At 37.7% G+C, this 24,159-nt stretch overlaps 1 protein-coding gene and 2 pseudogenes across 2 annotated transcripts; 1 reads left to right on the forward strand and 2 right to left on the reverse strand.

Annotated features, from left to right (window-relative positions):
• Positions 1-3,150: 3,150 nt before the first annotated feature.
• Positions 3,151-7,364, forward strand: LOC143570798 (NAC domain-containing protein 78-like; annotated as a pseudogene). Its single transcript, XR_013141995.1, has 6 exons — positions 3,151-3,304; positions 3,986-4,263; positions 4,368-4,558; positions 5,179-5,573; positions 6,670-6,778; positions 6,857-7,364. The product of XR_013141995.1 is annotated as an NAC domain-containing protein 78-like (transcript).
• Positions 7,365-7,367: 3 nt separating this feature from the next.
• Positions 7,368-10,860, reverse strand: LOC143570780 (malate dehydrogenase [NADP], chloroplastic-like). The gene is made up of 14 exons (XM_077056347.1): positions 10,694-10,860; positions 10,525-10,615; positions 10,356-10,442; positions 9,846-9,930; positions 9,592-9,773; positions 8,975-9,045; positions 8,797-8,887; positions 8,642-8,716; positions 8,469-8,570; positions 8,270-8,392; positions 8,117-8,185; positions 7,960-8,028; positions 7,837-7,890; positions 7,368-7,735 (listed from the first exon to the last, which is right to left on the reverse strand). The coding sequence occupies exons 1-14, from the start codon at positions 10,855-10,857 to the stop codon at positions 7,679-7,681; spliced, it is 1,320 nt and encodes a 439-aa protein (XP_076912462.1). The 5' UTR covers positions 10,858-10,860; the 3' UTR covers positions 7,368-7,678.
• Positions 10,861-15,045: 4,185 nt separating this feature from the next.
• Positions 15,046-15,811, reverse strand: LOC143570781 (cell wall / vacuolar inhibitor of fructosidase 2 pseudogene; annotated as a pseudogene).
• Positions 15,812-24,159: the final 8,348 nt, after the last annotated feature.

Genomic DNA, 24,159 nt, shown 5'->3' on the forward strand with positions numbered 1-24,159 from the left:
CTAGGGATTATCTCTACCATTCAGGAGCCCCTAGAGATATTCTGTGACAATGAGGGTGCTATTGCACAGATCAAGGAGCCTCGTGCTCATCAGAAAACGAGGCACATTGAGCGCAGATTCAACTACATAAGGGATGAAGTTGAAAAGAGAAAGATATGTATTCATAAAGTTCATACCGATCAAAATATTGCGGACCCACTCACGAAGCTCCTCGATAGGCCAAAGCATGAGGGTCATGTTTGTGCATTAGGACTTCGGTATTCTAGTGAGTGGATTTAATCTGTATTTAGTGTTTGTAAAAGAACGAATGTAATGGGTATCTCATGAAAATTAATTATGTTTAATTATTCAATGAGTTATGTTCTATATTTGCATGTTTAATCCATGAATGACTTATGTTGTTCTAAACGTCCGTAGTCGATCATGCTTGTGGGAACAAGTATGAAGGTAAGACTATTATGAACCCGGATTGGTTGATATTCATGTGATGAATATAAGGCATAGGTTTGCCACCAAGGTTCATAGATATTTGTGGGATACAAATATTGGACATGATCCGCTCTCAAGGATCACTGCATAGAGTTAGTGCAACTGATCATAAGTAATCCTTGAGTAAAGGCGAGTATCATTGTGTCCTTTGACCTGAGATGCATATTGGATCTGGTCTTTTCATCAAGTCTGATAACTTGACTCTCTTCTTTGTTTTTCGGTAACACGATGACGTAAAAAGAAAGAGCTCAGATATCATACGAGATGTCAACAAGGATGTATGCAGTCAAGATGGGATTTGTTCCTCTTATGTGTTGAGAGTTTAGATGTCTAAGGCCTGTTAAGTTAAATCATTGAGAGAATGATCACTCTGTGTCTCTTCGATTTAACAGGACATCTAGTAACAAAGGGATGTAATGATAAGACTTACCTATATCATATCAAGTATGGACTTGAAGGGGATGATGTTATTGAATGGCACTTAGTCAAACACACTAGGGGTGGTGACCTGTTGTTAGGCGGTATTCACCATTAGCATTAACTTCTTATGAGTCACGTGCAAGTGGGAGATTGTTGGAATACCATATGCCCGAGACACATAATTAGGTTAATGCGGCTAGCCGTGTTTGATCCAAGTCGGGTCATACCCAATAACGAGTTAGACACACACCAATTATATATTTGTTAAGATAAGATCTATAAAACAAATACAGAACACGATACATTCAGAAAATCGGGTTTCTGAATATTTACTTGAAAGTGTTAAATAAATTAATTGGTTAATTTATTTATTCAAATAATTATTATTGGAATAATTATTTAACTATGTATTCTTTTATAAAATGGTTTATAAAAGATGGGGTGTTTATATATTTTATAAAATATAAAATATAAAATAAAAAAAAAAAAAAAAAAAAAAAAAAGGATATAATTGGGGCCGGTTTTGGGTGGGCCCCACACCCCATAGTCTTGATCACATCATGTCATATATTTGGTAATGGATACATGATCAAAAATACCAAACATCATGGGTGTATGTGTATGTATAATGAAAATACATGATGATCAAAGAGATAACATTATTAATATACTTTCAAGTAACCAAAAACAAAACAACTCTTCCTTTCTTTCTTTCTTGTTTACGGCCAAAAGAAAAAGGAAGGGCTCGGGTCTCGTTTTTCGTGTTCAAGCTTCCTAGCATAGCTCGGTGTGTGTTGGAGACTCGGGGTATATTCCGTTTGAGGGTTTTCCTTTGAAAGTCTAGCATTCACATCATCATCTTCTTCAACCATCTACTAAACTCTTAAAGGGTTAAGAATGTAAGTATTTACTAGCTTGATAGTTTAGCTTTTCCGTATCATTTGATCCTTGCTTCGGGTTTCTAGTAAATAGATTATTGGTAATCTTATAACATGAATAAACTAGGTTATTCATGAACATATACATATGTTTAGTTTGTAAACATCACGCTTCCGCCTTAATTGTCACTAGTTAAATGGTTAACTAAGTTTGTTAATTTCATAGAAACCCAACATCAATAAGGGTAGTTTTCAAAATATAAATTTATATTTTTATTCTCGGCTAAAATCCAAATGGATTTTTGTGTCAATAAGGATAACTTATGTTTTTACGTCCGGTCTATATAAAATTACTTCTTATTCTCGACTTATAATCAGTATAAAAATCCTAAACCGCCCCTCATCTTCTATGTCAACCGGCTTTCCTCGCTTATTTTTTACGAGCCACGAGTGGCAGGACTAGAAATTTTTAACCGGATTGAATAATCATCAAATTGTTATATGTAAAGTAAATCACTTACAAATATTTCAATAATTTAACTACATGTCAGACCATTTTTATTATTAGTTTCAATTCTATTTCAATCTTTACACGCTGATTTAAATAGGAGTAAACTACGGTTTTCGTTCATATGATTTGTCCAAATATGCAGTTTTAATCCAATAATTTTAAATATGCGATTTTCGACCCTGTGGTTTCATTTCACTTGCAATTAAACCTGGCCCCACTAACCCCACTAAGTCTGATCGTTAAACCCATCAGTGTGCCCCCTCATGTGAGTGGCCGTTTTGTTCTTTTTCTCCTCAAATAAACTCCAACCCTAATTCGTAAGCCCACTCGCGTCAGGGGCTGAGGTGTATTTTGGGGAATAAAAGGACATAATTGCCCTCACGTGAGGGGCATGTGATAGGTTTAATGATCAAACTTAACGAGGTTAGTTGGGTGAGGTTTTAATTGCAAGTGAAATGAAATTACAGGAACCGAAATCATAGATTTGAAACTACTGGATAAAAATCGTAGATTTGGACAAATCACGGGACAAAAACGCAATTTACTTTTTAAATAAAGAAAAAATGTAAAATAAATATAAATAATAAAAAGCATAAGACGAGTCAACTCGCTAAAACCCTACGAGTCAATCAATACCAATATTGATTGTAATCGTTTTATAGTAATTTATTGTAATCGTTTTATAGTAATTTATAGTAATTTTGAAAATATAATTATAATACCAATATTCCCGCAAAAGAAGTTGATAATAAGAAGTAAAACCCTGCCTCCGATGAAATTTCATAAACCCTAAATAATAATTCTCCAACTTCATTCTTGTTTATTCACAACCAATAAAACAATTTAATATATATGGCATCAGCACTGGCTCCTGGTTTCAGGTTTCATCCGACTGATGAAGAACTCGTACGTTACTATCTCAAGCGTAAGCTTTGCGGTCAACTCAACCGTTCAGACGCCATTGCCGACGTTGATGTCTACAAAGTCGAGCCTTGGGATCTTCCAGGTTATATAATAAATATATAGCAGTTGTAGATTATGTAATCTTAAGTTCATTAGATTGATTTATTATAATAATAATAATAATACTAAGTATGAATCTTGATTATTGCAGTAATTAAAATGTAATGTATTTTAAAAACATGTTTATTGCATGTGTTGAATAAAATATAATGTAATTTGTTACCACGTTAAGTTGTCAAGATATGTTTTAAAAAATAATGAGCTTGTGAAAGTTTATTAATTTAGTTTTCAAAACCTTTTTCCGGAAATAAAATGTGAGTTTTCCGGCCAAAAACGTGTTTTCGACGACCTGCAACTAACGGTGTTGGGATTCTGTTAGACGCGTTCCATTGGGAACAAATATTTTAAAAGATGGGACCGACAGCAGCCAATTCGTTAGTTGGGACTGGCAGCGACCAACAAATGATAGTTGTGATTAATAAAAACCAATACACCTTTTTTTAAGTAATTGAATTCATTTGGTTGATGATAACTACTCATAACTAATTTCATTTGCATAATGATATAATAATTATTCATAATTAAATAATAAGTAAACATAGTTAAGTATATATTAAATATCTAAAGATATATTCTTTTAATATCACTATTTAAGATTTTATATTTATTATGAATAGAGATGTGAATGAATCATGCTATAGTGTGTCATCTTTGGTTGTTTTAGGTTTGTCTAAGATAAAGACCAGAGACTTGGAATGGTACTTTTTCAGTGTCCTTGACAAGAAACACTCGAACGGATCCAAAACGAACCGGGCTACCAAGAAGGGCTATTGGAAGACCACTGGTAAGGACCGAGTGGTTCACCACAGGTCTGAACAGGTTGGCATGAAGAAAACTTTAGTTTATCATAGTGGTCGGGCCCCAAAAGGCGAGAGGACCAATTGGGTCATGCATGAATACAGGCTCATCGATCCGGACCTTCAGAAGGCTGGAATTGTGCAGGTATTTTTTCATGCATTGCCATTGTGTGTTGTATTTTTTCATGTTTTATAAAGTTTGTTATAATATGAATCATGTATTTATTGTATATATATATATATATATAGGATGCATTTGTACTGTGTCGAATCTTTCACAAAAGTGGTTCTGGACCGAAAAATGGTGAAAGATATGGGGCACCGTTAATTGAGGACAAGTGGGAAGACGATGATTTAGTATTTGTGGCGCACAGGAAAATTATAGTAAGGAATTGCCAGTTGATTTGGATTCATATCTAGATGCTAATGATATTGACCAGGTTCACATTCTTCACACTCTTTGTTATATTCTTTAGGTATATTGGTTTTTATTAATCATAACTATCGCCTTTTAGTCGTTGTCGGTCCCATCTAACGAATTGGCTGCTGATGGTCCCAACTTTTAATGTAGTTGTTCCCAATGGTCAGCGACTAACAGAATCCTAACGTCGTTAGTTGCAGGTCGCCTAAAAAACGTTTTTGGCCAGAAAACTCACATTTTTTTCCGGAAAACTCAACAATTTTGTGCCAATTATTGAGGTCGTCAGAACCCTAGAATCATCGTCAGAAACGGTTGGTGGTGATCAAGTGGTGGTGGTTGGTTGGTGGTGAGTCAATTGATGGTGGTGGCGGGGTTCGGGTGGTGTTTTCTGGAAAAAAAAATGTGACTTTTCCAACCAAAAACGTTTTTTCCGGCGACCTGCAACTAACGGTGTTAGGATTCCGTTAGTCGCGGATCGTTGGGAACAAATACGTTAAAAGTTGGGACAGCCAATTCGTTAGTTGGGACCAACAGCGACCAAAAGCAGATAACTGGGACTAATAAAAACCAATATACCTATTCTTTAAGCGTTATCGTTTTGTTTTCTTATATTTAGTTTCTTTTTTGGTTCTTTGTTAGATTCTTAACTCAGACATATCAAGGGAAGATAATGCAGTCCCACTAATCCACGGTGAGAGTTACGCAGCAGTGACTGGTGGTGAACAAAAGCCTTTGGTGGTTGCAGGTGAATATGATCTTCCGGTTGACCCGTCTATGCAGACTGAGATGGGACCCGGGTCGGTGACTGATGGATATGTTGGAGGATTAAGCAATGAATGAACTTTGACACGGGCTATTCGCTTGATGAGTCGTATTTTGATGCTACTGATGTGGATTTTCCAGTTGATGATAGCTTGTTCTTTCAAGCTGGTGACTTTAAGGATAATGTGGACATGGATTATGGACTTGGTATTGTTAACGAGTATACCTCGTTCTTTGATTCGGATGTCGACAGCTTCCAGTATACACTTCAGGTTGTAATTGTAGTTAACTTATTAATTGTTTATAGGATCAGGATCAGGATCGTGCGAGAACTATTTGAAAATTGAGTACTATGAGAACCATTTTGGACCACAAAAAACCCAAAAATAAAAAAAAAAGCATAAAACAAAAGAAAAACGCAAAAATGAAAAAAAGTAAAAAAAAAAAAACAAAATTCTTATTTATCATCGCGGTTTCATAAAAAAAGCAAAAAAAAAAAAAAGTATCGGTTTAGCTAAATTATACGTATTTGTAGAATATGTACATATATGTACATACATGTGTTTATTTTTATACACATATGTACAATTTAAGGTAAATGATAATGTATATATGTGTACATTACGTAACTAGAGATTAAATGAAATTATACACATGTGTATAATAAGAAGTTTTTTTTTAATGAAACCGGAATGTAATATAAGAATTTTGATTTTTTACTTTTTCAAAATTTTTGTTTTATAATTTTTTTAAATATTTTTTAGAGTTTTTTTAGTGGTCCAAAATGGTTCTCAAAGTTCTTAATTTTCAAACGGTTCTCTTAGGATCCTTACCCACACACACACACATATATATATATAAGACAGTAAGTGTGTGTTACTTGATCTGCTCATTTTGCTACCTCTGTTACTGAACAATACCTTGCTGATGATATCATCATCATCATCATCATCATCATCATCGTACTCAGTATATCCCACCAATAGCAAAGCTATGGTAGGGTCTGAGGAGGGTAAGATGTAGGCAGCCTTACCTCTACCCCATAGGGATAGAGAGGCTGCTTCCGGTGAGACCCCCGGCTCGATAGTAGTTTTGCATCAAGCCTTGGACATAAGGCACATAGCACTCAATCATCGGGACACCGGCTGATCGGTGCATGTACCCTTATCTTTCAGCTATCAACGCCACTACATGATGCCTGATTAACCGTCCGTCACTTTTAACGTTATTTTCACGAGATTAGTAAAATAACGTCAAAATTAGTGCAATTTCACTTTTGCCCACCCGAGGGTTCACACATATATACATCATATGTGCGCACCGCAAGCAGGGCTACCTTGCTAATGATATGCGTTTTTTTATTGTTAGAATGTGAACGATAGAACCCGTGAAGTGAATGAAGCAAGCCTGCCATATGAACTACAAAATGATAATCTTGCCCTCTCGTCAAAGCAAGAGCATTCAAATCAAGAAGCAGGTAAAAAGGCACATGCTTGTAATATCTTGTTATCGAGTCTTAAACTTAACTTTAAACTTCTTTCATGTTTGCATACAGATATTTCACACCCGTATCTGAAGAAAGCGAGTTACATGTTGGGCAACATCGCTGAACCACCTGCATTTGCATCAGAGTTCCCTACAAATCACATAGCTTCTGATTCTGAAGCTGCAAGTTCAGTCAACATCTTCTTCAATGGGGGTGTGGTTGACTTGTCGTTGGGCAAGCACACTCAACTCAACATTGTTTTCTCCTTTGGGGGTCAAAGGGTGGTCAATTCACATGAAGCCGGGAAGGTGAACTTAGGTGCGGATCACGGTTGGTTTTACTGCGCGTGTCGCTGGGCTATGGTGCTTTGTTTGAGCTTTAAGATTGCGAGTTTGGTATTTATGAGCTGAAAGGTTTTACGCCTATCTTTAGTAACTAAACTAAAAGTATCGTTGATTTAGTTTTCTTTATTTGGTTGATTAGTTAAAATAACGCTAATCGTGGTAGAAGTACTTTGTGACTGATTCTTGACTCGAGATTGCTCATTGAAAATAAAACTATTATGCGGTTTAAGATCTTGTTGCATATTTGTATACAGAAAAACACGCATTTATCCATTGTCTTTAACTGAAATAGTATTATTGACACAATGATGACTGGTTTTAACTCTGGAAACAGAATAGTATACATGTATATCTAAAGTCTGACCAAGATGACATGGTCGAAAACCAGTCGACTGAATTACAAATACCCGAAAGTAGTAAAATGGCGTAAACTGCCCATTATTGGCAACTATAACAAGAACATGATATTCAAGTACTTTGTCCTGAAAATCTCGATTTTGGGCATGTATGACGTACTTAATCAATAATATTATATACCTGGTTCGTTCTACATTTCTCCAGGAAGCATTGTATCTCCTCCTGGCAGATCACACACCGCAATTCCCTGAAAGTAAACATATTTAGAAACGTAAATTAGATTATAATTATAGTTATAACAATTTGGTTTTCGTAATCATATATAACACATTAATTATGGGTACTCGCCTCTCCCGTTAAATGTGCTACACATTTCTTCTCGGCAAGCAACTCGTCCTCAGACTGAAAAATAATGGAGTAAAAATTTGTCGAATATTAACTAAAAATTTTAAGAGTAAAAATTTCGAGTACCTTTTTAATTCGTTTACTAAGGTAGTCATCGAATATCACGTCTTTGACAAGCTCGTAATCACCATCCCCCTTACCGTAAAAAAAATAAAGTTTCGAAATACAAATTAGACGAAGAGTTAGAAATAAAAAGTGAAAAAAAAAATCGATATGTACTTACCTTTGATCTACAAGGCATGCTGAAAACAATACCCTCTGCTATTCCATAAGGATTTCCATTTGTATAAACCTGCATTTTTGTCCAACAACTTTTAACTATATTATAGTTCAATAATAATCTATTTGATTAAAAAGATGTTTACAAGAAACTTACTCCAGTTGAAAACCAATCGCCTTCGGGTGTAGGTGTTACAAGAGACCTTATTGCATCCACAATGGAAACGGCTGTTGATGCTGCCGAAGATCTTCCCCATTTTTTTATTAATGCTCCTCCTCTCTACAAAGCATTTACTACTAAAAAGTTAAAAAAATAAAAATAAAAAAAATTGTGGTGTCGTTAAACGAAGACTTACCGTCTGAACAATTTGGGTAAATTCCTCTTCTAACCATTTCCTATCCCTGATAACCTCTGTGACTGGAATCCCATGTATTTTAGCATTTAAAAAATCGGGAACCTAAGACGAACAAAATTATATTTTTATCAAACAAAACGAAAACTTAGAAGTTAGAAGAACAACCAGTAAACCTGAGTTGTCGAGTGGTTTCCCCAAATGGTGACATTAGAGACTTTATCATAGAACACTCCTGCTTTCAAAGCCAACTGCAAGACACATAACAAGTTTTATACATTTTTCGAAAACTTAGTTAAAGTTACATTTAACGCATATTAATAAATAATACCTGACATTTTGCTCTATTCTCGTCTAGTCTAGTTAGCGCGTGAAAGTTCTTTGCAGGTATGTTTGGAGCATTTTTCAAACATATCAAAGCACTGCAAAAGAACATAAAAAAATGTCACGGCGACTGTTGACTTTGACTTCTACAAAAGTCAAAATGTATAGAAGCTCGTTTTCGATACTTGGTATTGCAGGGGTTTCCCACCACCATGACTTTAACATTTGGTGAAGCAACAGCATTAAGAGCTTTTCCCTGCATCATTATGTCATATCTCGGTTAAATTATAAAGAGTGAACTGCGGTTTTCGTCCCTGTGGTTTGTCCAAATACACGGTTTTAGTCCAATAGTTTCAAATTTGCGATTTTCGTCCTTGTGGTTTCATTTCACTTGCAATTAAACCCGAATTCATTTCCCGTTAAGTTTGTTCGTTAAACCCATCAGCGTGCCTTTTTGTCCCTTTTCTCCCCAAATAAACTCAGTCGTAATTCGCAAGCCCCCCTTCACGTGAGGGGCTCGGGTGTAGTTGGGGAAAAAACCACAAAACTGCCCCTCACGTGAAAGGTACGCTGATGGGTTTAGCGACCATACTTAACGGGGTTAATGAATTCGGTTTTAATTGCAGGTGAAATGAAACCACAGGGACGAAAATCGCAAGTTTGAAACTATTGGACTAAAACTACAGATTTAGACAAACCACAGGGACGAAAACCGCAGTTTACTCAATTATAAAAGTTGAAACGAAAATCGCAGTTTATTAATATTTTTTGAGTTATGAAAGTTGAAACGAATTAAGAGCACCTGCTCAGCAAAGATTTGGCCATTAATATCCAACAAATCGGCCCGTTCCATTCCCGGTCCTCTAGGCTTTGCACCAATCAAAAGGGCCCATTCTGCGTCTTGGAATACTTCGTATGGATCTATACCAATGCTTACTTCTCTTAATAACGGATATAAAGAGTCCTCAAGTTCCATGGCCACACCTACATGATGATCATTGCATTAAATATTTGATCATTGCTAAAATATTAAACAATCGTGTTATTACTTATTACCTTCAAGAGCGCTAAATGATCGTTCAGACCCCAAAAGTTTCAGGGCAATAGGCTGGTCCGGACCGAAAACTTCACCAGATGCAAGCTGCAATTAAACCATAAAATCAAGAATCTTCAAAACATAGTAAAAAAAATAAACAAACTATCCAGATTCTGTCATTTAAGTTGTGTGGCAGAGCATATATTTGTACTAGATACACAATAATCAGAATATAATTGTACGGGTGCGATTCGGTACAAATAAAATTAACCTACTAAACATACAAATAATTAGTGTAACTAGAGTTTTGAACTAGAGAAATTATCTTATAAAAGGTAAAATAATAATAATACTTACTCTAGTTCAAAATTTATAGAGTAATAATAATTACACTAGTGCTAACATAGTTACCACAACAATTTATACACTTCTCATGATAAAAGTCATTTGTATTTGATTCATACACATAACGGAAATATCATAAACCTAGATCATAATTTAGAATCAGCATGTAACATAATATCATTCACCTTAAAGAGTAAATGGTTAGCTATCATCCCAGCCGCACCCGAAACCGCAACATTAATCATCTTCTTCCATGATCTCGTTTCATCTTCCTACAATATAAATAATATCATAAGCTTTACTCAGCGGTAACAAATGAAATTACACAAAATTAACAAAAAAAAAAAAACTTACAGCCTTGAGATCATAAGTAAGACAAAACACACCATAACATTCAGCCTTTGGTTTCTGATCAACACCAACACCAACTGGTGCTTGAACTTGGCTTCAATATTAACAACTTATAATAAACAACAAACAACTAAACAATCAAACTACAAGTGACAATAATATTAAAGCTTACTCAGAGGTAACTGAACAGCGGATCACGGTGTTCTGAGGTCGAGAAAGATGCTGGAAGCTTAACTGACGGTGGTATGAGAGATGAGTTGAATATGAAACATATGATTGTTTTGTGTTTGTGAAGTCAGTGGTTGTGTAAGCAGGGGTTAAGTTTGTCACAGCCATGGTTGAAGATTTTGGAGGGAGAAACTGGAAGTGTTAAGGTGATAGTGAGAGTTTAGTAAGTTTATGGATTATTATGAGGAGTATGTAATATGGATATGAGGTTTATACATATGACACTTGTCACTTTCATCTAATCTGCCAAAAATCTTTTTATTTTTTTTTTTAATTTGGCTAAACTCTGAAAATATTGGTTTTGAGATAAATTTATGTAAGAAACAAAGCAAATGTGTTCAATGGGCCTTGATTAGTTAAATGGCCGTCCAAACAGCTCGTCACTCGAACTTGTTTGCTGCTCGTTTGAAAATTGCTCGGAAAATGCTCGTTTATTTTTCGCTCGATTGTAAACGAGCCAACCAACGATCAAAGGTCTGCTCGGTTTGGTTCGGCTCGAATATTTTTAATTTATTTTATATATAATTATATATGAACAAATATATAAATAATAGACAAAACACATAAATATAAGCTTACAATTTTTTGAACCCCTTTAAATTTTTTTATTCCGTCAATTTTATAGTTTTATTTGTTTCCTTCAAGTTTTTAGAATACTATAATTTTGTTTACATGATCATTTTATCTTATTTCAAACTTACTTTTAATAAAAACTTACAATTTATTACACGTTTGTCTAAAAACTAATAATTTATTTATAAAATATATAACTTACAATGTTTCTTATCGAAAAATTTAAAGTGAAAAAGAAATAAATAATGCTCGAAATCGCTCGATGTTCGATCGAAATATGCTCGATTCGATTTTGGCTCGTTTCGGTTTTCGCTCGGTTCGAATTTCAGCCGTTCGTTTCGGTTCGGTTGTAAACGAGCCAAGCAACGAGCAAGCCTTCGCTCAGTTCAGCTCGACTCGTGAACAGCCCCTAGCCTTGAATCAAGTCAATTACAAAGTAAAATAAACTTGGGCTAATATGATTACAATGAGGTTTCTTGAGAAGGTATACATTATAATTGTACATGTACGTATGTGACAAATCTGTTTAATGCCTCAATATCTCAACTATGAGAAATCTGAAATCGTGATATGTTAGAATATTCTTAGGCGTTATGGGCCGGGTTAGACTGACACGAAGAAAGGAGAGGGGCATAGGTCTACGTAAGTGGCGGATCCATAAATTTTATTCAGTAGGGGTAAAAAAATCGTTAAAAGTCCTTGTGCTTTTCATCACTATTTATGGTTTAGGTACTAAACAACGTCTAAACCCTGCTTTGTTTAATAAGTATGGTAATTAATTATTGAAAGTCATGACCACCGAGGAAGATTATCTAAATTGATACAACTAGTTTTGAAAGATTGGTTTTTCTGTTTCATAAACCTTTCCATAGCATTTAATATAAAAATAAGTGATGTGTGCTGAATAAACAAGAATAATCAATGAGGTTGACAATTAAACACAAAAAATGTGTTATAAATATTGGCATGAAACACATGTCGCTAGTGTAAATATTGAATTGCAAAATTTGAGTTAAACCCAAGTGATGAACGAAAGTACGAAACTACCTTTTGTTGACATTGGAATAAACTTTTGGATAATGAATTGGGTTTTGGAAGAAAAGAATAAAGAACTTAGGGGGTTTTGTGGTATAAACTGAATTGTGCACATTAAATTTAAATAGGAGTTTATAACATAGCCATTCAGAAGACGGGTGGGTAACTTACCCCCCCCCCCCCCCCCACCCGGGTGACATATAAGTAAATCCGCCACTGGGCTACGTGCAGCAGGCCCTAGCCCATTTCCAGCCGTCTAAGTTTTGTTAATTTCTCTTCAATCTACAAATCCTAGTTTATTCTCTATAAATATGATAATGTACTTGTAGTCTTGTAATGTTTGTTTCACTCAATAAGAATAGCCCTAGTTGTAGCTCGTGATTGCAGGTCAGTCTAGACTAAACCACGTAAAATCTCCGCGTTTGTGTATTGCTTTCGTGTGGGTGTTAATCCCTAACAATCTTGATGAGAGTAGCATAGACCAAATTGTGACTTCTAACTTATAACAAGTACAGTCTCATATGCATGATGGTTATTATAGTTTTTATTGTTAAAAACACTATAATAAAATATAAAATACTCTTTTATGTATTCTTTACCTATTTGACATTCGAGTGACACATCGGCTTACCGATATTTTTTAAAATGTGGTCAATTTGTAAAGTATTTTTAAACTCTTACTTTGTAAAAGGAAAACACCCATCTAAATAATTGTGTGGTCAATGTAATAAGAGAAGAAGGGGTAACTATAAAAATAACTATTTTACTAGGATAACATATCATTCTAATCATAAAAATAGCTATTTTTACTAGGATAACATATCATGCTAATCATAAGCATTGTTGTCTTAGTTATAACAAGCTAATTATGAACATTGTAACAAACATTTCAATATTTCATTTTAATTTTTATGATTATCATAGTAAAAACTTTTTCATGACAAACGATATGTTTTATATCCAAAGTTTATAGACCTTGGCGCCCTTTAAAAAATTTTGAACTTATGCTTTTCATTGTCACCCTTGTTTCCATTCGACATTGTACTTTCCACACATGAATAAGTCCTAAAGGAAGTACCTTAATCAAAATCTATAATTGATCATTTTAAAATAATCCTTGTTACGATTTTGATCTCGGAAAAGTTTTATGATCTGGACGCTATATTTTTTTTATTTTTTATTTTATTCAAACTCTAATAACCTGAAATGAAGTAACACCTCAAGAAACTTGTTATCATTTTCATGAATAATATCTAATAATCTAAAAAATAAAAGAGAGAATTCTTTGATGTACACATCATTGAAAAGAATTTCACTTTAAATTCATATTTGGGTAAGAGACAAATGGGTTGTGCCGTTGTGAATAGACCGGGCTCAGTACAACTTGGTGTTTGTCCATTTATATAGGGGCCCATGGTGAACTTATAATTAATAAAAAAGGAAATATCAACAAAGGATAAGGCCTCTATAGTTAACTTTTTTGAGAAAGTTAACGTGCAAATGAAATTAATGTGTTAAATGTGAAAATCAAGTAGAGTAGTTATATATACAAGTAGAGTAATTATGTAATTGCGTCATAAAGTACTATATGACGAATTACATAATTACTCTACTTGATTCTCATATTTAACACATTTATTGTATTTGTATTTGATCCAAACCCAGCTTTTTATTATATATTTTTTTTTTGTAATCATGAAAACCTGTTATTAAAAAACTTACGAGGATCTTTACCAATACTTTGTTGGATCTGTACCTGAAATTGTGCTAGAGAGCATCAAATGTCTATGGTTAGGGCTGAAAGTCAAAGTAACAGGGACTTTATGAACAACAAATATGCAAAAGTCATCAAAGTATGCAAGAATTCTAAGCCAGCTATAATAATATCAAGGAAACCATCAACTTTTATTTGTATGACTTTTGAATGCCACAATTTTTTACTTCTAAAAATTTTTGTAGAAATATTGTCCTTGACAGTTGTATTCCTTTTAATTAAGTCTCTCTTTTTTTAATTTAACTCAATAGAATTTATCAAGAACGAATGGACATAACTTGTTAAAATGAAAACAATGAATTTTGATCAAACAACTCTCAATCTTACAACCAGAGAAAATATAACTCTAAAACCGATTAAAAACTCTGTAACTTGAAAATTAGTCTAACGTGCAAACCTCGATCGTATAAAACAAACATTGTTTATGCATTAACTATTAGTTCACCATCTTGGCAAATGACTTATCTTGCCTCCTACGTATTCTACACTAAATTACTACGAATATCGTGTTTCGGACCCAGGAAAAAATTTCACATGGGTCAGAAGAGAGTCGGTGTTAAAATTTCATAGGGGTCAACTGGGATTTTAACACATACCTTTAAAAAAAATTATATTTCACAGAGGTCGGCCGAAACCTACACCTGTAGGTCCGCCACTGGTGCTCTTGTCCGCAAGCAATTGAGTCGGCATAGGAAAATGTGACAAGTCGAAAGTTCACCTTTTTACTCAAAAGAAGGTGTCTGGTAATGATTCAAACCTTGAAAGCGCAGTAAAAAAATAAAATAAAATAAACTAATCACGACCTCTTCAAATAAAAAAAAAACTAGTTTTTTTTTTGTTTTCATAACTACAATTTGTAAGCTACAATATCTCATCAAGTTTATGTGTCATCATAAAAACCATTTATTTTCATAAAAACATATGTATTAAATAACATATAATATACACTTTATTTATATGTATTAAAAAACCACACAAATCAAAGATTACACAACAAAAAAACATACAATTTTTACCCATAAAACAAATAACAAAACACCAAAACATGAATGTGATCATTAATACCCAATATCATCAATAATTCCCATAACCACATCACAAATATGCTTCAAACCCTCTTCTCTAGCAGCAATCTCAGGAGGATAAACCAAATCCGGGTACCTCTTAAACGCGTTATGACACGAATTCGCATAGTCAGCCGCCGCCATCACATGCATATAAGCATAATCATACAACTCCGACCCCAAATCCTTAACCGAATCTTGCAACGAGCTACCCGCAGCCAAATACCTATCAGCACATTGCTTCAAAACTTTCTTCATTAAACTATCACTAGTCTTGTTGCTCACAAGAACATTAGATGACAAGAAAGAGTTGGTGTTGGTAGCATTAGCCATTGCGAATCTAGCCATTATAATCGCTAGCCCTTTCGTGTCGGCTTGTGTGCTAGTCGAGTCGGATTTGAGAGATGACATGCAAAGGTCGTAATATTTGGTGGTTTTGCATGTTTTTTGGATCAAATTTATGTCACCATTGACAAATACATTAGGGGTTTGAGTGCATGATATTGTGAGAATAAAAAGTGGTAGAAAATAATAATAAGAATAAGATGGAACCATTTTGGGAAGAGTTTAATGTCAATGACTCAAAACCAAGGGAGGAAAAGTGGTCACCTTTTTTTTTATACGTTGTGAGTACAGGTTTTAATGTTTTATATAGGGGTACTGGATGATACTTGGGATATGTGGCGTAACTTAGTTGGGGTCAGGGCGTCCCGGCCCCCACTGTTTTTTCGTTTGATGATGTAAATTATTTTTTTTTCGGCCGAAGGTGGTCCACAGTGATTCGCAGAGACCGAGGAACCAATGATTTATATTTAGTAGAATAGGCTTTGCGATTCAAAAGGGGATAGCGGCGCAGCTTGTTGCTCGCTTACCCGTTATCCAGATGCAGCTCGGTTGGTTTTTATATGTGTAAGAATATAGAGTTAATTAAAATTTTTTATACATATTGTAAATTTATCCGTTTTCGACCGAAATTTGAGCCCAGCCACTTCCGTTTTAAGCTCAGTAGGGTAAATCTATCATCCTTCGGCCGAAAATTTATATACATGATGGCCGAAATTTTGAGCCCGGCCACTTCCGTTTTTTGCTCGGTAGGGTAAATTTATTCTTCTTCGGCCCAAAATTTTTATACATAATGTAAATTTACCGTTTCCGACCGAAATTTTGAGCCGGCCCCTTCGTTTTTATGCTCGGTAGTGTAATTTGTCATTTTTCGGCCGGAAATTTTTATACATAGTGTAAATTTACCCGTTTCCGACCGAAATTTTGTGCCCATCCCCCTCTAGTTTATGAATTTTTTTATACATATTGAGAGCATGTTTGAGATTGAGTTTGAAAACACTTTGGCTTGTTGGCTTTTCTTCAACAAGCCAATAAGTTAAATGGTGTTTGGTAATCACAAAAATTCCTTTTATTTTAGCTCTTTGAAAAGTTTAAAAAACAGTTTTTTAAAAGTTTCAAATCTTGACTTTTCAAAATGGCTTTTTAAAAAAGTCATTAAGGCAATAAGCATTTTTCAAACTCAATACCAAACATGCTCTGAGTCTGACCCCCATAATGTGTAGGTTCAAGCTTTGCCACTGACTGGGATCAAGATTACGTGCAACTTATAATGCATAAGGTACAAACGATAGAAAAGATTGTAGCTTAGTTACAAAAGCTAGCTAGGGTGTGATTTGAGAATCTAGAGTGATCGATCGGTGGAAATGATGAAGGTTTTTATTATTATGTTTGTGGGTATTTGTGCTAGAGAGATGCCAAAGTGAGTTCACGAGAGCCATGGCCTATATATGCTTTTATTATTATGTGTTTTGTTTCTTTGGACCCATGCAACATGATTAGCAATTTGTCTAGTATTGTTTTTTTTAAATATCTCGAATATATTCTTAGTAAATCTTTATGTTCTTGTTGATGAGAAAATTCGTGTTGTTGTGGTCCGGTTTAGAACCGTCTCCAAGATCCATGGTGTAAACCGTGTAATTTTTTCTCCTTTTTATCGGGTCACAATTAAGCTCTTTTTTATTTTTTCTTTGTAACGACAAAGTTACAATATTACCAATGCACTCCCAAACTCCTATAAAAACATGCTTGTCTGGAAGAAAACCCAAAATCTTTCACTAAAAGGCAAAAGTCTCTATCAAATGAGTTAGCCCCACATTAATGTCACAAGTAAGCTTTAATTACAAAAAAAATGTTACAGAGGGCAGTGGCGCGCCCATATTTGAACAAGGGGGGGGGGGGGTGACCTTAAAAAAAGAAAATTTTAGTATTGTTTATACCCGAAAATATTGATTGTCAGTTATAAATATTTGGTTAAGGCTCCTGATCGCCTCCCATGAAAAAAATTCTAGCTTCGCCACTGGTTAGAGGATCCATATCTTGAAGCCTCGTGACACTCTGACGCTCAAATCAGTCAAGGCCACATTGTAAATCATCTCATCACATGTGTATGCATGCTATATTTATATACAAAGAGAGGGTTTAAAGGGAGGACATCTCTTGTTGATGTAGTGAATATCCTATTTATAATTATTACTGGGTCAGCCTTAACCTGTGCTTACAAATTTGATAATCACTTCTCATAATCTCATTTTACTAATATCATAGCGATTATCAATACAAATAAGTTTTCACATGTGTTTTAATAAAGCTCAAAGCCGACTTATTTCATCTCATGAATATCAATCGTTCATCTTGATCTTTTATCTTTATGACGATATCAGAATATGAAAGAGTTAAGATCACTTGAAGAATGTGTAATGATGATTTTTTTTTTCTTTCATTTTTTAACGCGATTTTTTTACGCGATTGATTGATTATAAAATTATAATTGTGGTCAATTTTGGGATTTACAGGAGAGCAAAGCAATAAAGTGACTTTTTATATAAGAAACACAACAACTTGAGGCACAATTTGCTCCTTATTCTTGCACACTTTTACATTTGTTGGTACAAAATCACATAAAAGACTTGATTCATTTACAAAAACACTGCTTTTAAGCATGTTATATAGAAAGTTCCTTAAGATTTATACAAATTAAGAAGTATAATAAATATGTTTTGGAAGGTTGATGATGAAAGAACAAAAGACAAAGATGTTCACCCAATTTGAATAAATAAATAGTATTTAATGTATGTAATTTGGATATCTTTTCCTTATAGTGGATGCTACCAACAATTTCTTGTTTGACCAAAATTTACAAAACTAACACATTTTTATAACTAAGTTTTAATTGGTAGTATAGAATTGTTCAAAGACTTTAGCTTGCTTTATAAATATTTAATTTAGATAAAATTCTTTTCATATTATAGAACTTATCTGGTGACTCTTTGTCCTTTTCATATCTCATTTGACTTCGATAATTTCACACAATGCTTTGTGAAGAGGTATGTACCCGCCTCAATACCGAGCAAGGCGGGTCAACCCATAAGATAAAGACATTATGAAGACACAAAGCCAAAACCTATGCGCATGGCGCATACAAAACATCCTCAGGCATCACACCTGCCCAGACACACATGCTCGCGCATCACATATGCGCGCAGCGCATCAGCGCGCGGCGCATATCACGTGCTCGTGCATATCACATCTGCGCATGAAATATCTGCGCGTGAGAATAAAGAGAAGACCTCGCGCATCCTCAGGATGGGCGCATATCACACGTGCGCATAATCAACCTCGTCCTTATCCCAATCAGGATTAGGGCAACCTTGATTGTGCACGTCAGACAACCTTCCAGAAGGCATCTTTTTAAGGAGAAAGAATATGCTGATGTTGATAGCTGCCAAATGAAAGGTCGACAACTCAGCATGACCCATGTGTTACCACGTGATTACAACCAACGAGAAAGCGCCAGGTGTCCCAGAGGACACGTGGCGCAGTGCGATTGGAGGAAGCCAACGAGGTTGAGCCCAACCGGTGGTAACCCTAGCACTATAAATACAGCATCAACTCCACTTTGATGACACATTCATACTCAATCATTGACAGTTACAAGCAGTGATAACACATTCAATCATATTGAATCACATTCACTCACAGTCAGTTACATACAAACAGACAGTCTCACAATCAAAAGGGTATTCAGCTATTCAGCAATACCCTGGAGATTCTCTTACACACACTATTATCTTCTCCACAAATATACTGATTCTCACGCCGGAGGGTTACCCCAAAGAGGACCCCTCTGTCCCTTTCTGAGGGGTAAGTAACGGCGCTGTTCATTTTGTAGGTGGAAGAACAATGATCCAGAAGAACCATCGGTGAAATAGTATAATCACACCCGAGGAAAGTAGATCTGCTACCAGTGAGTAGATCCACGTTTCTTCATTGGCGCCATCCACTGTTACAAACGGCAATCAGATCTCATCAGATCTATAAAAAAAAAAAAAATCAATCACCATGGTTTCTGGAGTTCGTAACGTTGATCAAGCTCTGGAGGATATTGAACGTGAGGGTGTTAACGACGGACAGCAGGTTCTGAGGGTTCCGCGTGATTCTACGCGTACCACCAGCAACCGTCCCTTCGTCACAACCCCTCACGGCCAGACTGAAACTCCTCCAGACGATCTCACGTTACAAAATATGGCCGGCGCGAAGCTGAAAGGACCAATGGGTCCAGAAGATGAAGCAAATGATCCGAATGAATGGCTCATAAACGAGCAGCGGCGTCTGATTGAAAAGTACAACGAAATGGTCAAGCAGAAGAAGCTAGCCGACCAAACACAAAGGCAAGCTTTTGATAAGCAGACTACAAAGAGGCCGCGCGCGCCGGAAGAAGGACATTCTGTTCACACTGCACACACTGAGTTCAATGATGAAGAAGTGCATAGCATGAGGAAGACACGGGATACTCATGCAGGAGGCTCACAGCTCCGCGCGCCCGTGAACATGGCGCCTGGAGCCAGAGCAGATCTGGATCTGCACATGCCGTACAGCCCACCGGTCAGAGGGCAAGTGGACGTAACCACGCCCTACAGACCAGCCATCCTGGTAAAACACTCAAAGTTTACTGCGCGCATCGCGCAGGCTCCCATCCAGCACAAGACAAAGATGCCAAGTGGTCTGGGCAAATATGATGGCACAACAGATCCAGATGACTTTTTGCAAGGTTTCTATAACACGGGAAACCTAGAGAGCTGGACGATGCCAACATGGTGTCATATGTTTGCTCGCTGCCTCACGGGCGCAGCGCGGGTATGGTTCGAGAGCTTGCCGACAGGGCAAATTGATGGGTTCGAGGAACTATTAGAAAAGTTCCAAGCCCACTTCGTACAGCAGCGCAGGCACACGCGCGATCCTGATGACATCATGCACTGCATACGCAGGAATGATGAAACGATTGAAGATTACATCACTCGTTTCAATCAGGAATCCCTGGCAATCGGGGGTATAACTGAGCAGCTCCTGCGCGTGGCCTTTATACAAGGCGCGCGCAGTGATCAACTCCGCCGGGCTCTCGTAAGCAAAGATGGTATGCCCACCACGTGGGCCAAGTTAATGGAGGCATCGCGAGTTTTCGCGAGAAATGAGAAACAGATTGCCCAAGATAGGGCAAGAGAAAGAGCGCATCAGGCAGAATCACCGCGCAGCAAAGAGAAGAGGGCCAAACAGAACTCTGTATGGTCCAGGTTGCAGCCAACAAGTTTTTCTTCCGCGGAAAAACAAGCGCAACCAACCTCACCACAGCCCCAAAAAGAAGTTCGTAATCGCGGGGAGGGTGACAAGAGGGAGGGCGGCAGAGATCCTAGCAGACCTCTGCCAAGAATATGGACGCCCCTCACTAAAACACCTTCACAGGTGTTAAGTACTGAGAATGTCCAATTCAAGCCCCCCAAGCAACTACACTACAAGGGACCGCAAAACAGTGGCAAATATTGTGAATTTCACAGGTCCCCGGGCCACAACACCGACGCATGCCATCATTTAAAGGATGCGATCGAGAAGGATGTAAAGTCAGGCAGGCTGGCTCACTTGGTAAAAAACCAAAGAATAGAAGATGAGCAACCGGAAGGAGCCTCTGCCAGCAAGAAATACAAAAGAATCTGTGTGGCTGAGGGGGGACGACAAGGGCAGACGTCAAAAAAGAGAAGCGCGCAAATCCACGGAGATTGGCGCGAGCAGCAAGTCATCTTCCCAAGAATCAGGGGAGGCCCTTCAATAAGCAGTCCTCTCGTCATCACCACACACATTGCTCATTACGAAGTGTCAAAGGTCCTGGTGGACACTGGAAGCGAATCTGACATTATGTATGAGCAGTGTTTCAGAAAGTTAGACCCGGCAGACCAAGCGCGGCTCGAAATTGTGAACACACCAATCTGTGGTGTCTCAAATGAAATCATACATCCCCTAGGCCAGATTCAGTTTGAACTAACTATGGGGGATGATGAGCACAAGCGAGCCGAAGTTGTCAACTTCTTGGTCTTGCCCACCACGTCATGCCACAATATGATCCTGGGTAGGGGAACGATTGCCCAATTTAATGCTGTACCGTCGCCAGCGCACGGCGCATTGGGGATCCCTACACCAACAGGCGTAACATTTGTTTACCGCGATCATTTGTGCGCAGTGACAAGCACGCCGCGGGAAGGGAGAATGAAACTTCCAATGGCTGACAATGCGCCAGAGAAGTGGATTTTAAACCCAAAATTCCCAGAGCAAACGGTCACAATTGGCGCTACCATTTCAGACGAAACGAGATTGAGAATGAAAAAGTTGCTCACAAAATACACGTCGGTTTTCGCGTGGCAACACTCCGATATGACGGGGGTCCCGCGAGACTTGGCGCAACATTCTCTTAACACGTTCAAGTCGGTGGAGCCAATTGCTCAGAAAAAGAGAATCATGGGGGATGAAAAGGCGAAGGCCAAGAATGAGCAAGTGGAGGACCTGTTGCGCGCAAACATCATCCGCCCGATCCGATACCAGACATGGGTAGCCAATCCTGTGATGGTAAAGAAAAGCAACGGGTCATGGAGAATGTGTATTGACTTCAAGGACCTCAACAAAGCATGTCCGAAAGACTGTTACCCCCTCCCAAACATCGACGCAAAGGTGGACTCCGTGGCGCCATTCAAGCTCAAATGTTTCCTGGATGCCTACAAAGGCTATCACCAGATTCAAATGGCACCACAGGATGAAGACAAGACTGCCTTCAGAACCGACAAGGGTGTTTTTGTTACACAAAAATGCCCTTTGGTTTAAAGAATGCGGGCGCAACCTATCAGAGACTTATGGATTCGGTTTTCAGTGAACAAATCGGAAGAAATCTAGAAGTCTACGTTGATGATTTGGTGATCAAGAGCAGGGAGGAGAGACAAATGCTCAAAGACATCGAGGAAACTCTTCAGCGCCTAACGGAAGTTAACATGAAGCTCAACCCGAGCAAATGTACTTTCGGCGCAGAAGAGGGGAAATTTCTTGGTGTAATGGTCACTAAGGATGGTTTCAAGGTGAACCCTGAAAAGGTGGAAGCCATCCTTGACATGCCTTCACCATCCACCATGAAAGAGGTTCAGAAGCTGAATGGTAGATTGGTGTCAATCAACAGGTTCCTAGCGAACCACGCCAGCAAATCTACTCCATTCGTTAACACCTTGAGGAACTGTTTGAAGAAGAGCCAATTCAAGTGGACGCCTGAGGCTGAGCAAGCTTTCACTGAGATAAAAGAATGTCTCATAAAGTTGCCAGCGCTCACAGCTCCACTTCCTGGCGAAACCCTTACATTGTACCTGTCAGCTGGAGACCGCGCGATCGGCGCAATATTATTGGTGGATCGCAAGGGGATCCAAACGCCAATATACTATGTGAGTCGGGTGCTCACAGACCCTGAGACGCGCTATTCCATCATGGAAAAGTTAGTTTTGTCACTAACACACGCGTCGCGCAAGCTCCATAGATACTTCAATGGTCATCCTATTGAAGTTCTGACTGGTTACAACATCCAGCAAGTCTTGCGACGCCCCGTGCTCTCCGGAAGGCTGACAAAGTGGGCGCTGGAATTAGGTGAACACACGATCACTTATAAGCCCCGTCCAGCGATAAAGGGTCAAGTTTTGGCGGATTTCATCACGGAAATCCCAGAGGGAAAGATTGAAGAAGCTCAGCGCGAGGTAGACCCTCCGCGAGCAAATGATGAAGAAGATGTTTGGAGGCTATTCACTGATGGAGCCTCCAACAGCGAAGGGTCCGGCGCAGGCCTCAAACTGGTGGACCCTGATAATCATGAATATACTTATGCTATTAGGTTGGACTTCAAGAGTACCAACAATGAGGCTGAGTATGAAGCCCTGCTGGCTGGTCTGCGCATCGATCTCAGTTTTGGGGTTAAGAGACTAGAGGCGCATGTTGATTCTTACTTGGTAGCTGCTCAGGTCAACGGCCTATATGACGCCAAGGAGAACACAATGCCTCTGTATCTAGAGCAGGCAAAAAAGCTCGTTGAGCAGTTTGACTTCTTCAGAATCATACACATCTCGCGCAGCGAAAACAAGTCCGCTGACGCGTTGAGTAAAATGGCATCAACTAATTTTGATCACTTTGGCAAAGATGTCAGGGTGGAAGTAATGAGCAGCCCGTCAGTGCAAACGCAATCGGTCCTTGTAATTCATACAACCCCTTCATCCTGGATAACTCCAATAATGGAATTCCTGAAGGAGGGGAAGTTACCGGACGATCGCGCACAGGCGAGAAAGATAAGACACAAGGCACAGAACTATGAATTACTTGATGGTATATTATATCGGCGCTCTTATCTTGGACCGCTCATGAAATGCCTGGATGCTGAAGAAGCAACCTATGTGATTAGGGAGATTCATGAAGGAATCTGTGGAATTCACGCTGGTCCACGCATGGTGGTTGCCAAGGCGATGAGCTCAGGCTACTATTGGCCAGGTGTGACATCTGCCCGATCCGACCCGACCCAGGTACCCGTTTCTCTGACCCGATCTCTTTCTTTTATGATTT

The sequence above is a fragment of the Bidens hawaiensis genome, unplaced genomic scaffold (genome assembly GCF_021521415.1).
Source record: "Bidens hawaiensis isolate Kalapana, Puna unplaced genomic scaffold, B.hawaiensis_p1.1 tig00025049_1, whole genome shotgun sequence".
Taxonomy (NCBI): domain Eukaryota; kingdom Viridiplantae; phylum Streptophyta; class Magnoliopsida; order Asterales; family Asteraceae; genus Bidens; species Bidens hawaiensis.